Source organism: Mesocricetus auratus, unplaced genomic scaffold (assembly GCF_017639785.1).
Source record: "Mesocricetus auratus isolate SY011 unplaced genomic scaffold, BCM_Maur_2.0 contig_13323_pilon_obj, whole genome shotgun sequence".
NCBI classification, from domain to species: domain Eukaryota; kingdom Metazoa; phylum Chordata; class Mammalia; order Rodentia; family Cricetidae; genus Mesocricetus; species Mesocricetus auratus.
The window spans coordinates 24,869-41,440 of NW_024433383.1; the positions used below are offsets into that span (position 1 = coordinate 24,869).

The 16,572-nt window shown below is 38.7% G+C and overlaps 1 protein-coding gene across 1 annotated transcript in view; it reads right to left on the reverse strand.

Annotated features, from left to right (window-relative positions):
- Positions 1-16,572, reverse strand: part of LOC121138470 (A-kinase anchor protein 9-like) — a 28,380-nt gene that overhangs the window by 9,511 nt on the left and 2,297 nt on the right. Inside the window, exons 3-6 of the mRNA XM_040741153.1 lie at positions 15,067-15,297; positions 3,859-3,970; positions 3,281-3,485; positions 1,934-2,024 (exon numbers count right to left, since the gene is read on the reverse strand). Coding sequence (XP_040597087.1) covers positions 1,934-2,024; positions 3,281-3,485; positions 3,859-3,970; positions 15,067-15,297 — 639 coding nt within the window. The remainder of the gene's footprint in view (positions 1-1,933; positions 2,025-3,280; positions 3,486-3,858; positions 3,971-15,066; positions 15,298-16,572) is intronic.

Sequence of the window (16,572 nt, forward strand, 5' to 3'; positions counted from 1 at the left end):
ACCTGTTCTGTTTCCCCACAGTGGAAAGACCAGGGTACTGAAACTGATTTCCCAAGCATAAGGCAGTCGTGTGTGTGTGTGTGTGTGTGTGTGTGTGTGTGTGTGTGTGTGTGTTATAATAATAAAGAAAACAGATGTGAAGCTGAGAAGTAAGAGGGGCACATGGGGGAGACCTGAGAATGGAAAAGGAACAGAGGAGCTAATGTCACTATACTTTAATCAAAATGAAATAAATCAGGACAAAGTTTAAACAAAATTTACCATACTTAGATAAGAAAAAAAGAAGTCTACTTGATCACGTGGATGATTTTTCTGATGTGTCCTCAGATTTGATTTGCTAGTATTTTATTGAGTATTTTTGCATCAATGTTCATAACAGAAATTGGTCTGTAGTTCTCTTTCTTAGTTTTGTCTTTCTGTGGCTTGGGTACCAAGGTAATTGAAGAGTTTGGCAGTGAACCTCCTGCTTCTATTGTGTGGAACAGTTTGAGGAGTATTGGAGTTAACTCTTCTTTGAATTTTTGTCAGAATTCTTCACTGAAGCCTTGTGGGCCAGGGTATTTTTTTTGGTTGTGAGACTTTTGATGACTGCTTCTATTTCATTAGGGGTTACAGATCTATTAAGAATGCTTATCTGAATTTGATTTAATTTTGGCAAGTGATATCTATCCATAAAATCATCCATTTCCTTTAAATTTTCAAATTTTGTGGAGTACAGGTAACATGGTATGTACTCACTCATATATGGATTTTAAACATGGAGCAGGGCAGAGAGTCTGGGAAGCAGGGAGGACACTTAAATAGAGATTCATGGTAACCTGGAGAAGGGTTATGGGATGAGATCTCCTAATTGGATTGGGGGAGGGAAGTGGAGAAGGGATGGGAGAAAGAGATGGGGAAATGAGGAGGGGAGAGGAGGACATGGGGGGGCAGTAGGTTGAGCCAGGGTAAGAATAGAGGAGAGAAGGATGAGAGATACCATAACAGAGAGAGCCATTATAAGTTGGAGAAGAGATCTGGCACTAGTGAGATCTTCAGGGATCTTCAAGAATGACACCAACTGGCATTAAGGCTACCTTAAATGCCCTCCCATGATAATGAGATTAATGACTTCCTTATATGCCATCCTAGAACCCTCATCCAGGGGCTGATGGAAGCAGAGGCAGACACCCACAGCTAAAAATTTAACTGAATTCCTGGAACCCAATTGCAAAGAGGAGTGTTGAGCAAAAGAATCCAGATCAGGGTAGGGAAACACACAGAGGCAACTGACCCCATGAACGCATGGACCCCAGACTGAAGACTGAGAGGCCAGCATGACACGGATCCAGACCACCTCCCCCCAACCTGGGTTTCAGAGAAGAGGCCTCGGCAATCTATGGGACCTTGGGGAATAGGGAAGTACTTATTCCTGGCATACAAATAGACTCTGGGAGCCCATTCCACATGGAGGGATGCTCTCTCAGTCTGGACACATAGGGGAGGACCTAGGCCCTGCCCTGGATGATATGGCAGACTCTGAAAATCCCTCATGGAAGCCCTTACCCTCCCTGAGAAGTGGAGGGGAGATGGAGTAGGGTGGGGCTTGGGAGGATTGTGGGTCCAGGGGAGGAGGAAAGGGAGCGGGAACTGAGAGTAACATGCCTAAAAAGATAAATAAAAAAAGGAGAGAAAAAACCCACCATGACCAAAAAGCAAAAAAAAAAAAAAACAAAAAAACAAAAAAATAAAAAACAAAAAACAAAAAACAAAACAAAAGAAAAAAAGCAAGTACTTGTGTTCATTTTTCCTTGGGCTAAGAAAAAATGCAAGTCTTTAAAAAATGTATTAAAACTTTTCTCCTTAGTAAATAGTTAAGAAAACACATTCATAAAAATGATAGTAAGAAAAATCAAGGTATTTAATGTTTAAAAATAAAGGGAAGAAATATTACCTCTATGACGATGATGACGTGGTCAGGTCGAGAATTTCCACGGCAAACAGTTTTCTGTGAATCATTGTCTTTGAATACCACTGAATCAACACTAAATATAAACAAAACATGGTGGTTAATGTTAGTAAGGGTTTTGAGTCATTTTATAAAGTTTATAGCATACATTCATATAGTGGGAAAGGGGGAAACAAAACATGAAACATGATATGCCAAGGCTTACAGATACTGTAACATAAGTCCATTTTTGTCTAACTTTTACATTTAAAAGTAATGTGATGACAAGAGAATTTTTGCAGATCAACAGATAAACTTCACACCATTTTATAAAGTATATTAAGATATTCATACCGGCCTTAGTTTTATGGTTATTAAAGATACATTGTCTAGTAAAAAGACCAACAAAATACCAATTTTATTAAAACATATTTAACACACACACACACCAACAAAACAACATTCAGAATGATTACCATCAGTGGAAATGAGATACAGGGGCAGGAAGACAAGGTTCCCAGTTACATTATGACTTTTGGACTTTGTTGTTGTTAATCTACTCTTCGTGTAGTCTTCAGCATATGTCTCTATTTTACATTGTTCTACAAGCATTCATTAATTTATGTTATTCTAAAATGTTTAATACCCATAATAAAAATAAAGCAACATGAACATTTAGGAACACAGGAGAGGAAAAAGCTAGAAAACTGTAGTTTTCATTTTCAGGAAACAAAATTACCCAGTCCCCATTCACGTGTATCCATACTGCCCTCTTTGTTCCATTCTCCATTTTAATTTTCCAATTTCTTCCTTTTTCTTTTCTGCTCTACTCTTCTTTCTCCTATTCTCTTTCACGTTTTGTTCTGTCTAAAACTTTCCATACACAACTGATGTCATTGTCTAGCTTTATCTCTTAACTTCTGATGGCATCTAGCCCTTTCAAACATTCAGTAATATAAATAATGCTACAATCTCAAATAGTACAAAGATATCTTTGATGCTTGCATCCTATTTCTCTGTGATAAAATCCTAATTGATGTTAAGTGCAATACCTGGGATCCTGACACTTCATGGGCAATGACTTCATTCTGTAAGCTTTATAGGTATTTATCCCAAATTGAAAAAGACCAGTTTGGTAAACATTGAATTGACTGCTACCCTTTAGACCTAATGTGTCTACTGGTCCCTTCCTATCTGGTTTCATCATTTATATAAATGAAGTCAAGTTCCATATTCTCTACCAAAACACACGAGTCCTAGTATGTTCTCTATACTTCCAATGGCATGTCTACCATATGTATCTGTAATCATCCCTTATTCTATTTTCCTGGTATTCTAGCACAAGATGGATACCTCGGATGTGCTGACTGTCCGTGGATGGTCTCAACGCTTCCCTGAACCATCGGGATCTCTGTTCCATAATGAGCTTCAGTTGCTTTCAGCTGCTGCTCTAAGGCGTTCACAGGGTTCTCTAACCCCTGAAGCTGCTTTTCATGTTCTTTACTGTCTTCACTCTCTGGCAGAGAAGACAGCTCACTCTCATGATTGATGTGTGTGTCTGTGTCATCAGAACAGAAGGAAAGGCACACCTTGGTCCAAGTTTCTTTATGACAATGCAGAAATACTTGTGTGTATTAAAAATACTTGTGACTCTTTAAAAACATCCTTATAGTGATAACTTACTCTTCTCATAAAAATCCCAGTGTGATTAAAGACCACTTTTTCTCTCCTCCTGTTTGTAGAATCACTAAATCTAACAAAGTTTCAAACAATTTAGAAACATAGAGTGTGAGAAATGATAAGGACAAAAGAGATGAAGAGTCTGGACTTTCATGTTAAAGATGAGAAAACTGAATGAGAAGATGACCATGAAAGGTCATCAGATTATTGGGTGTAAAAGTACTGTAACAAGATCTACACTTAAAATTTACCAGTGTTCTGTAAACCAGCCTGAGAGCATGCTGAAAAAATCCCTGATTCCTCTTCTGCCACATTTTCCTCTGCAAACTCAAGTTTCGCACCATCTGTTTGCTGTTCGTGAATCTAGTGAAAACAGAAGAACGATGACATAAATGTCCAATCCAGGACTTTGAAGTACATATTAAAACAATTGAAGAACTTTGCATTAAGTTTGTTTTTTTAATCCCCTACAATTGTTTTGCTCTGAAACAATCAATGTATAACAATTTCTGGTAACTTTGTTTTAACTTTATCAACAAAAGGCAGATAGAAGTCACACTTCTTACATCATTCTATAAAAAGTAACTGTTGTGTTGTGTCCACCCTCAATTGTCCTAGACACGTAGGAGCAAACAAGAGTTCTAGAGCAGCTCACACCTTCTTAGGAATACTGAATTATATTTGATGTGACTAAATTTTTTAATTAAGGTTGGTGGGAGCCATCAGGGAGAACAGGAAAGAATATGATAATAATATATTGTGTGAAAAATTTTAAATAATAAAAATAAAATGAATTTTTAAATTAAAACTATATACCCTGATTTGTTTAGCATGTATGATTTCCTGGGTTCTCTTCCCAGCACTGCTAAGAAAGAATGAAGGAAAAAAGAAGGAAAAGAAAAGACTGCCAGGCTAATGAGATCCAAAGGACCTGAATTATACAGTTTCCCATGATGGTTAATGGTTGCCAACTAATAATTCTATTATAAATTGAATTTTTAAGCAGCGTCTCGAACTTGGAACAACCTAATTCACGTCTGTTCAAGCTCAGGACTCACATCATACCTAAAATGAATTTTCTGAGCCTACAACTTTAAATCAGATTGTGCTTTTGATTTGCTATGGATGGTAACACATTTTTACATAGGAAAAGGCAGTGTGGTGCAAGAGCTCTGCCCTGTCCCAAGCCATTTGAATCCCAATTCTGGTGTGGAAGTACAGCAGCCAGCAACAAATCACTTTTCAATTTACATTTCTCACTTGAATTCAGGGAGGCAAAGCTTTCAGGATGAGTTGTTCTTAGAATTTAAGATTATAATATATGTGATACATAATGCCACCCCCTGACCCAAAGAACCTTAATGCCTAAATGTTTCCAAGAATTAGAACATAATTTGCATACATAATTAACTGCATTTAATTTTTGTAATGATCTGCAGAATTTTACCTTGTGACAAAAGCATTTTCACAATTTCAGTATCAAAGCTAAAATAAATAGGAATAATTCATAAGGGACAAGATAGATATTGGAGTTATAAATTTAGCTTCTACTGAGGACTTCAGGTAACATATGCATACCACATTAAGGAATACATTAGTGGACAGTATTATCTTAACAACTATATTGGTGTGACATATCCAGTTAGTATGAGATTCTCAATTACTTTTGAAATAAATTATTTCCATAGTCAAAGAGTTTGACTTATTATAAAAGTTTCTAATTCACATGCATAATAAACATGAATAAGAAAAATACAAAGCTGTAACAAGCTAGCTGGCATCTATCGTTACTATTTCATATACTTTAATTTTCTCTTGTAAAAAGGTAACTTCAGTTTTTAATTCCTCCTCCTTTTTCTGATAATCCATCAACAAATGGTTTTGCTCCTCCAGCTGCTGATGTTGAACGTGGACCTGCTGCTTCACCAGAACCAGCTCCTCAGCAGTGGTACTGTGGGTGCTGCTCTGCAATGTCTCACTGACCTGTAAGTTGAAAATAGAAAGAAACTTCAACCTACTGAACACTCAATGATTGTTCACGAACAGACATCTGGAGTCTTATTCTGCTGACACTGGATCTCTGTGACCTCTCTTCACTTCAGGATTTTGAGATCAGCTGATGCTATGACTGGACTGACAGACTGAGACACCAAACTATCTTCTAAATGATAGTTCAGAGAAAACAGTTCTAGTGAGGGAAAGAGGACCGAGGTCACAATGCCAAGAGAAGTGGTCAGGAACATACTGCTGCATCCTGGCTACTTTTCAGACTCTAGTTCCAATATCTTTCAAAGTCTTGATTATATTTCTGTCCCTAAATTCTGTAGGACACCTGCATACTTCCAGTGAACTCTCAGGCTTAAGATATTTCAAGTTGTTTTGTGATACTTGCTGTCAAACACTGATAAATGCAACCAGACACTGTGATAGTCAGGGTACTTCTGCTGAATGATAAAACACCACTGCCAAGAGCAAGTTGGTGAGGAGGGTGTATATTTCCTTATGTTTCCATCATCACAGGAAGTCAATCCAAGAACTCAAGTAGAGCAGGAGCCTGGAAGTAGGAGCTGTCTTAGAGGCCATGGAGGATTGCTTCTTGGTGGCTTCCTCCTCGTGGTTTGCTCAACCTGCTTTCTTAGAGAAAACAGGACCACCTCCCTAGGATGGCACTACTCATAATGGGCTGAGCCCTCTCTCACCAATCACTAGTTAAGAAAATGCCTCACAGGCCAATCTTATGGAGGCATTTTCTCAAGTGAGGTTCCTTTCTTTCAGATAACTCTAGGTTATAATACTAGGCAGGGTGGATTCCCAAGTAAACATAAAGTAAATGAAAGGTGTAGAGTATATCCAGTTACCATTTACAACCTAACTAAAACCATGCCAGGACTGCAAAGGTCCAATACAACTACAGAGTGATGCCTGCAAAAATCCATTCAGGCCACCTTGGTAAGATTTTGAAGACTTTAAAAGCAGAAATAGGGAGTTTAATATAAATAATAGCAGGAAACCACTCATGAAAATGAGTTACAATTCTTGGTTATGCTGTGCAGTGTTAGCAGTAAAAGCCTTTAATCCCAGGACTCAGAAGGCAGAAACAGGCAGATCTCTGTGATGAGGCCAGCCTAGTCTACATAGTGAGTTTCCAGAAAAGGCTTGGGAGCTACACAAAGAAACACTGTCTCAAATAAACAAATTTTGGTTAGTAATATCAACACAAAGTTACCAGTGTTTTCAGTACTCTAAAGTAGTACACTAATGTATTTCTTTTACTACACAAAAAAGCAGCAAATGGCTCCATAGTGAGTTTTGATTTGTCCTGGAATTGAAAAAATTATATAATTCATTGCTTAAAAACCAACAAATGGCCCAGTACCATTTGTTCAACAAATGGCCCAGTACCATTTGTTGGGTGGCACATATCTTTAATACCAGCACTGGGGAGACAGAGGCAGACAGAACCCAGTGATTTCGAGACCACCCTGGTCTACAAGAGCTAGTTCCAGGACAGCCTTGAAAGACACAGAGAATCCCTGTCTCAAAAAAAAACAAAACAAAACAAAAAACCCAAACAAAGCTATAAACGTTGTACCCATAATACTTACATGCTAGAATTGAATTTGTAATTTCTCCTTTGTTTCTATCAATTGGAAAATTTCATTAATTATTGCATCGGTCTCTTTTCTTATTTAAGTAAGAAACAACCTTGTTTCACATGTCAATCCTAGTGCCTCTTCATCCCCTCCTCCCCTGCTTTCCCCATTAGGTTCTCCAGACCTCCCCAAAGCTCCACTCCAATCACCAGGTAGGGTGAGGCACTCCATGGTAGATCTCCAGTGGCTGTCATTTCATCCAGGGCAGGGCCTAGACCCTCCCGCAAGAGTCCCAGCTGAGAGAGCATCCCATATTGTGGCATGGGCACTCAAAGTCTATTCGTAAGACAGGGATAAATACTACCCAAGGCCCCATAGATTACCTAGGCCTCCTCACTGACACCCACATTCAGAGGGTCTGGGTCAGTCCCATGCTTTCCACACAGCCATCAATCTGGGGTCCAAGAGCTCCCTCTTGTTCAGGTCAATTGTTTCTGTGGGTTAAACCAGCACAGTCTTAACTCCTTTGCCCATCAGTTCTCTCTTTCTGACACTGAATTCCAGGTGTTCAGTTCAGTGTTTATCTGTGGGTGTCTGTCTCTGCTTTATCAGTAGCTAGATGAAGGTTCTGTTTCCCAGACTCCCTTGACAATGGGACTGTATGCTGGCACTCCCCTGATTCATGTCTAAAATCCATAAATGAGTGAGTACATAACCATGTTTCTCTTTTTGTGACTGGGTTACCTCAGTCAGGATGGTTTCTTCTAGTGCCATCCATTTGCCTTCAATTTCAAGATTCCATTGTTTTTTTCCCACTGAATGGTACTCCATTGTGTAAATGCACAACATTTTCTCTATCCACTCTTCAGTTGAGGGGCATCTAGGTTGCTTCCAGGTTCTGGCTATTACAAATAATGCTGCTATGAACATAGTGGAACAGATATCCTTGTTGTATGAATGTGCATCTTTCGGTTATATGCCTAAGAGTGGAATTGCAGGGTCTTGTGGTAGACTGATTCCCATCTTCCTGAGAAACTGCCATACTGATTTCCAAAGTGGCTGAACAAGTCAGCACTCCTACCAGCAGTGTAGGAGTGTTCCCCTTTCTCCACATCCTCGCCAGCATAAGGTGTTGTTGGAGATTTTGATTTATCCATTCTGACAGGAGTGACATGTTATCTCAGAGTTGTTTTGATTTGCATTTCCCTGATGGCTAGAGATGTTGAGAACTTTCTTACATGTCTCTCAGCCATTTTAGACTTCTCTATTGAGAATTCTCTATTTAGTTCTGTACCCCAATACTTGGTTGGATCCTTTGGTGTTTTGGAGTCTTGCTTCTTGAGTTCTTTGTACATATTGGAGATCAACCCTCTGTCAGATGTGGGGTTGCCTTTTTGTCTTGCTGACTGTGTCCTTTGTCTTGGAGAAGCTTCTCAGTTTCAGGAGGTCCAATTGATTAATTGTCAATCTTAGTATCTGTGCTACTGGAGTTATGTTCAAGAAGCGGTCTCCTGTACCAATTCATTCATGGGTGCCTTCCACTTTCTCTTCTAACAGGTTCAGTGTGGCTGGATTTATGTTGAGGTCTTTGATCCATTTGGAGTTAAATTTTGTGAATGGTGATAGATATGGATCTACACACAGTCTTCTACATGCCAATATCCAGTTATGCCAGCACCATTTGTTGAAGATGCTATAGATGTTCAGAATCGTAGATTCTATCCTGAGATCAGGTATGTTCATACATTGATGAGTGAATATCGAAGTGTCCAATGCCATTCACTGTCTATCTGATTCATTTCAGTGTTAAAGTCGAGCTGTTGTTCAGATACTAGAGATCTGCTACTCGTGCTTGATGTCAGAATTGGTGTCCAGATGTTGACTTGTTGAACATAGTCGTTTTGCCTACACTGGCCTTTATCTCTGCAGGTAATGTCTGTCTTTGAAGATGAGGTATGTTTCTGTGCATGCAGCAGAATGGACGGATTCTGTCTAGATCTGAACCCATTCTGTTAGCCTGTGCCATTTTAAGCTGAGTTAGGTACCATCTAGTATTGAGGGATATTAATGATCTTTGGTCTTCTGCATTCTTGTTTGTTTTGGAATGGTTGTTGGTGGTAAGGAATTTTATGTGGATTTCACCCCTTTTCTCTTTTGACTGTTGTTAAAGTGGGATTATCTGTTGCCTATGGTTTCTTTTTTTTGGTTGTAGTTAACTTTCTTGGATTGGGTTTTCCTTCTAGAATTTTCTGTAGTGTTGGATTAGTGGATATGTATTGTTTAAGTCTGGTTTTGTCATGGAATATCTTGTTTTCTCCATCTATATTGATTGAAACCTTTGCTGAGTATAGTAGTCTGGGCTGGCATCCGTGGTCTCTCAGTGTTGGTAGAATATCTATCCAGGACATTCTGGCTTTCAGAGTTTCCCTGGAGAAATCAAGTGTAATTCTGATATGTTTGCCATTATATGTTATTTGATCTTTTTCCTTAGCTGCTTTAAGTATTCTTTCTTTATTCGGTATGCTTGGGGTCTTCATTATTATATGTCAAGAGGACTTTTTTGTGGTCCACTCTATTTGGCATTCTGTAAGCTCCTTGTGCCTTCATTGGCATGTCTTTCTTTAGGTTGGGGAAGCTTTCTTCTATGATTTTTGTTGAATATGTTTTCTGCCCCTTTGAGATGGGTTTCTTCACCTTCTTCTGTACCTATTATTCTTAGGTTTGGTATTTTCATGGTGTCCCATATTTCCTGAATATTTTGTGTGAGGGATTTGTTGGACTTAAGATTTTCTTTGGTCGATGAATGTATTTCACCTAGTGTGTCTTCAACACCTGAGATTCTCTCTTCTATCTCTTGTATTCTGTTGGTTATGCTTGCATCTGTAGTACCTGACTGTTTCCCCAGTTTTTCTATTTCCAGCATTCCTTCAGACTGTTATTTTTTATTGTCTCCTTCTCAGCTTTCAACCCTTGCACTGTTTGAATTGTTTCTTGTAATTTTTGCTTCATGTTTTTCTCCCTTTCTTGAATTTGTTGGATTTTTTGCTTTGTTTTTTCTTCCATTTCTTTAAGGGATTTTTCTCATATCCTCTTTGAGGGCCTCTATCATTTTCATGAAGGTTTTTTTAAGGTCATTCCCTTCTGCTTCATCTGCATTGGGGTGTTCTGTGTTGTTTTTTTAAGCTTGCTCTTACCTCGTATATGGATTCTGATACATTCACTTCCAGTCTACTGTGTCTTTGCCAGGGAGATGTATTTCTCACAGACAACAAACAATTGTCTCTTCTTTGTTTTCTTCAGGCAGCCAATTTATTTTCATTGGAAAGTGGAGACTCTTTACGATTATTGCTATTATTGACAACACTTTGCTGTTTCCTATAACTCTGCTGTTCCTGGTTTCAAGTTTTCTTGGTTTGGCTTTTCGCATCCCTACCCAGAAACTGTACTAGGGGTTTGTTAATTTGCAGAGTAAGACAGAAATGGTTTCTACCTATTTTTCCTTCATTCATCTACTTTCTATGATTACTTACTCTTCCCTGTGCTTTTGTGACTGAGACTGTTTCTCTTGTCCTCTGTGTGTGACACTTATCAAAGTATCTTGCATAACATGAATGGCTTTAGTTTCAATTTAGTCTCAATTTCTCCCGTCCTTTTTAGACATAATATTCTTGAATGGTAGCTTTTAGAGTTTGTGATTTTAAATTCATACTGACCACAGAGGAAATTTTACATAGTGTGAATCAGATATCCATTTATTTATTAATTGTTGTTTATTTTCCTGGTTAGTCTACTAGTAAGTATATAATTAGCTCCAATGTACATTAAATTTATTAGGTATCAAAGGTCCTACCCATATTACTAATATAAAATTGTGTTGTGCTAATTTAAGCATAAATGGTTCTCTTTTCTATTTGAAACCTACACTACACTGAAATTTATGAAATATACTAATTGTTTACACATTTAGATTAAGAGAAGGGATTTCGCAGGGCGGTGGTGGAGCGCCCCTTTAATCCCAGCACTCTGGAGGCAGAGGCAGGCGGATCTCTGTGAGTTCAAGGCCAAGCTGGACCGACAGCCTCCAAAATAATACAGAGATACCCTGACTGGTAAAACCAAAAAGAGAGAGAGAGAGAGAGAGAGAGAGAGAGAGAGAGAGAGAGAGAGAGAGAGAGAGAGAGAGAGAGAGAGAAGGGTTGGTTTTCATGTTCTCTAATTCTGAACCAAAGAAATGGTGATCATATTTAAAAGAGTAAGACAAATGTCATAAAGCTATTACCACCATAGCATGAGGACTCGTCATAAAGAGGTCACCTCTATTTAACAGTTTCTCACCTAAAGTCACTGCCACAGCATTAGTGCCAATAAAATGTCCATATGGTTAATGCAAATCCACACATTTGTGAAGCTTTACCCAAAACAAATTATCAAAAAAAATTGCTGTGCTAAATGAGACCAGTTCTCAGTGGTCTTCCATGTAGAAACCCAGCAGCAGGGCCTCTCCCAGACGCTAACCAGGTCACCATGGCCTTCTGCCTATAAACCCAGTATGAAAGCCTTTCCCAGATACTAATCAGAATCTCTATGTATTTGAAGATAAATCTACAGAATGGTAAATATGTCAGCTAGCATTGTGAAAAACAGCAGCAGTAGAATATATCTATGGCTTGCTAACCATTTATGCTATTGCCATTTTGTTGTATTTATAGAAATGTAACAGAAGTCTGTAAAAATACAAGAAATAAAGTACCAACAATCAATAATTTTAGTGTTATAAAGTGACTATTTTTACCTATACAATTTGAAATTATGACGTTAATCTTACCTCTCCTGAACTACAATGGTGTGCTGTAATAGAAATTCACTTTCAGGCTAAAAGTGAAACAATTTACAATTATGCCTTTTTCCCATATTTTACTTCCACAAAGCAACTACCATGATGAAAATTACTACATAAAATGCTACTAAAACGATGTAATATACTAAGAAAACCCTCTACAAATTATTCAAATTTCTGAAATTTCACCTATGAATTAGTGTGTAAGCAGTAAATTTTTCTCCATATAAAAAATATCAAGAGGACATGTTCTTATACACAGTACCTATCCTTTTGTAAGCCCAAAACACCAAAGTATGATTTTTATAAGCTTTATAATTATTAAATAAGACTCCTAAATGCTATTATCAGAAGCATCATTTTTTCAAATGTATTCTCAGATCTTGATTCTAACGTAATTATTCGAAGAGCAATGACACTCTTTGATGTTACAATGCTTGTACAGCTTACAAAGCACTCATTATGAAAAAATTTGCTGGAGGCTAGAGAAATGGATCAGCAGTTAAGAGCACCAGCTGCTCTTGCCAAAGGAGTTCAGCATGCATAAGAAAACCCACAAGCAGCTGTAACTCCAGTCTCAGGGGAGCTGATGCCCTCTTCTGGCCTCCATGGGCACTGCATTCATGGGAAGCAAGCATAAATCCCCATAGCCAAAATATCCATATAAATTTACAAAGTAAAAAATTAAACATTTTTGCTTTATCCCAGATTTTAGGCTTGAGTTCAGTGGCATTCAAAGCTCCTCTCACTTGTGAAGTAGGAAATAGAAGAAATAAATCCTAATTTTTCTAATTTCTGTTTTTACTATCCAACACACACACAAACACACACACACACACACACATACACACAAACACCTGTAACATGAAGCACAGAGTGTTTATAAACAATAACTATCACTGTAATTCCTCAATCTATTCCTACAGAAACATTATTTAACATTCAAGATCAAGTTCTGCAATGGCCTTCCCAAGAAGTAGTGACTGCTGGCAGGAAAAGAAATATGCTTGTCTCTTAGTCTAAAATCCTGTAGCTATAGTTCCTAACTCAGGAGGCTCTGCTCACTTAGTTAGTTAGTTAGTTAGTTAGTTAGTTAGTTAGTTGGTTAGTAGTTACAGGACTACTTCTGGTACCGTCCTCAGGATGACTGCTGATCTGCCTTGAGACAAGGTCTCTCACTGACCTGAACTCACTAAGTAGGTGAGACTAGGTGCCCACTGAGCCCCAGGAACCCTTCTATCTGTCTCCATAGAACAGGGATTATGAGTGTAGCCACCACTCTCAGCATTTTAATGGGAGCTCTAGGAACTGAACTCAGGTCCACAGTCCATGATATTTTATTCTAAATCTAATGATTCCTGTGACACAATCCCTCCATATGACATTTAAGTGCACATTGTATATTGAAATCTGGCACCAAGAATAAACAGACTAGCTGGGTAGTGATGCATGGCTTAATCCCAGCACTAGGGAGGCAGAGGCAAGTGGATCTCTGTGAGTTCAAGGTCAGCATGGTATACAGAGCAAGGTCCTGCTTAACCAGGGCCACACAGAGAAACTCTATCTCAAAAACAAACAAACAAAAACACCCCCTGCTACAAACTGCAAGATCACACAGTAATACAGCTATCATATCATTAGACAACACAGGACAATTAATAATTCTTCTGTTGGATTAAACCAAAAACAAAGATGTATTTGGTGTTATAGTCTTATGAATTAAAGTGGCTGTTTCTTGCTATAGATTCTTCCTGTAGTTTATTCCTTTCTGTAACCTACAATTTACTTCTCACAGTTTAACACTATCTAGTCATTTATTGGGAACAGTTTCTCCCATGCAGTTCAAGTTTACTGATTACATTCCTTAGCTATGTGTGAGACCAGTTTCCCACAATCAGGTCCTTGTTTCCTTCTCCATAGTAGTTGCAGAGATCTGCCTTCCTGCGATTGTCCTTAGCAACAGGTACTTGGTCAGTGTTTAGGGCCCAGGCAAAAGGGTTCCAATCGAAGACATTCCCAGATATCCAAAGACACAGAATTACTACACGCGCAAAGCTGAAGATTCATAGCTGCCTCGATGGATAGAAAAAATAAGCATGGCCTGGTTCTACCTCACTGGCAGATATAGAAGTGATAACATAAAGATTCTCAAGCGTCTTGTTTTGTTAACTCAAGATTTTAGCTCAGAGATGCACAGAAATGTGGCAGCATAAGTCGAAGAAACCCTTTCCTCCCCACCCTGCTTCTGGGGTGTGGTATTTTGTCACAGAAATATTAACCCCTGTTAGTACAATACCTATCTATTTGAAACTTATTTCTACATAAATATACTGTAGCACAAAATTAAAATAATATCCATCCTCCTAATACTCTCCTGAGTAACCCATCCCTCTATTTCTCATTTGGTTGGTGAGCCAATCACCTGCCAACCATTTTAATTCATTCTAACTCCACCATTTCAGAAAGTTGCACTATTTAACAAGGGGGAGGGGACTTGGGGAATTAGGATTAATTAGGCACTTTTTAGGGGTGTTGGCCTGAGAACAATTTCCAAACCCTCAATATTATCACCCTACTCCTTCCCTTTGGAAATGCTTTTTCAATGTATTTCTTTCTGCACAGAGGTTGCTTCCCTTGCCTTTTTGTTAACCCCTCGATGATTCCCACTCATTCTTCCGATATTACCCTTCCAAAGCTACCCAAGTAGCACACACAAGGCTGGCTTTGTCATCCTCTGTACTCTGAGCAGCAGGTTCACTGTTGCTGGCATGGGTCTGAAAGATGTACATTGGTTTCTTTGTATCTGCCTTCCTCATCTTTGCATTGTGAATGCCCAATAAATAGCTGTTGAATGAAGCCCACAGGACTCCCTCAGAGGTTAGTAAATATTTTAGGTCTAGCTACTACCGTACTGCTGGAATTTGCAAGAAGGGACAAAAGTCATCATTAAACTGCACATTGAACTGATGGCCACTCTCATTACACTGATGTTCCACTAAGAACTATGCTGAAAATCTGGAAGCACTCACCTCATCTAAGACCTGATTGTGCTTGTTTGCTTGTCCACTGGGAAATAATATCAGTTCGGTGCAATCAGGATTCCCATTGGTCTCTACACCTTGAGAAACATTCTTAAACACCTCATCTGCATGTTCATTAATATTTGAGCTGTGTTCATCTTCTTTACAGCTTGAAACTTTTTTACTCTTCTTAGTAGTCTGCCCATCAAATTGGGCTATTCTTTGTCGATACTGAGCAAGCTATGGGGGGGGGGAATAAAGCAACATTATCATCTAATATTTTTTATCATTATTAAAGCTCTGGGTCATTTTACTAAACTTAAACTATCACTAAAAATGAATGACAAAACAAAGGACGCTTGTCCTGCCCTTATAGAGTAATTACTATTGCACTGCAAAGAAAGTGGATATTTCTGAATCAGGACTAAGAAATGAAAATGACTGAAAGAAAGAAAATCAGCCCAGAGTCAGAAGAGGAGAGTGAGGCAGGCGCTCAGTATTATCTGTGGCTTTCAAATGTCTCAAATATGACACACACAACGAGGTTAAGCCCATCATTCTTCATGGGTTTTCTGGGACTTCATCTTCACACTAAAGATAATGAGCTTGTGCCAAAAGATTTAGCTCTATTTGTGGTTTGTAGCCTTATCTATAAAGGAAACATTGAAAATAATCTAAATTCCAGAGACTGATGCTTTCCAGCTCTCAGATCATTTCTATATCACCCTCAGGAGTCCCATAGCCTAGTGCCACCTATTCACACAATTTACTTACCATCCACAGCAGGGCACCTTTCTCATTTATTTTTAAGAGAGATGTTTAATTCTGGGAACCTCTTGCACTTGTGATTTCTTTTTAAAAGCTTACACAACAAAAATTAAAACAAGAATACAGCTAGGACTAAAATGTTAAACACTAATGAAAGTCAGGTAACATCATTTTAGGAAGCAAGGAGGGCAAAAGTAAGCTCAAAGAGGTAATTTCAGGAAGAAATTACATTCAATCCATGTGTCAAATATTCATTCAGCCCACTGAAATACAACTACATATTATTCTGGATGGTTTACAGGTCTTGCCATACACGCATGCCCACACAAAACTGAACTCACCAAATACATAACAAATATATTAGCAGCAAGTCTACAGGTGCTGTTTAATTTACAGAACTTTTGGTGTTCAGAAGTTCCATTTCATGCACTACAAAAGGTCACGTGACATGACAAAAACCTTCTACACAAATATACAAGAGGAGGAGGAGGAGGAGGAGGAGGAGGGGGAGGAGGAGGAGAGAACCCTTTCTAAAAACGCCCCCACAGCCAAGCTCACAGCTGGCACTTGTGGCACACTCAAGCCACTCCGCTGGGGAGGCAGCTGTCACAGGCCAATCACACACACCCAAGAGTGCCAGCCTGACACCTAAAGGCAGCAGGATGGTGATCAGAGCATGGGGTGTTCCTCAGAGTAAAGAAATCCCTAAACTCAGAACGCAGAAAGCTCAAAGCCAAAACCACTCCC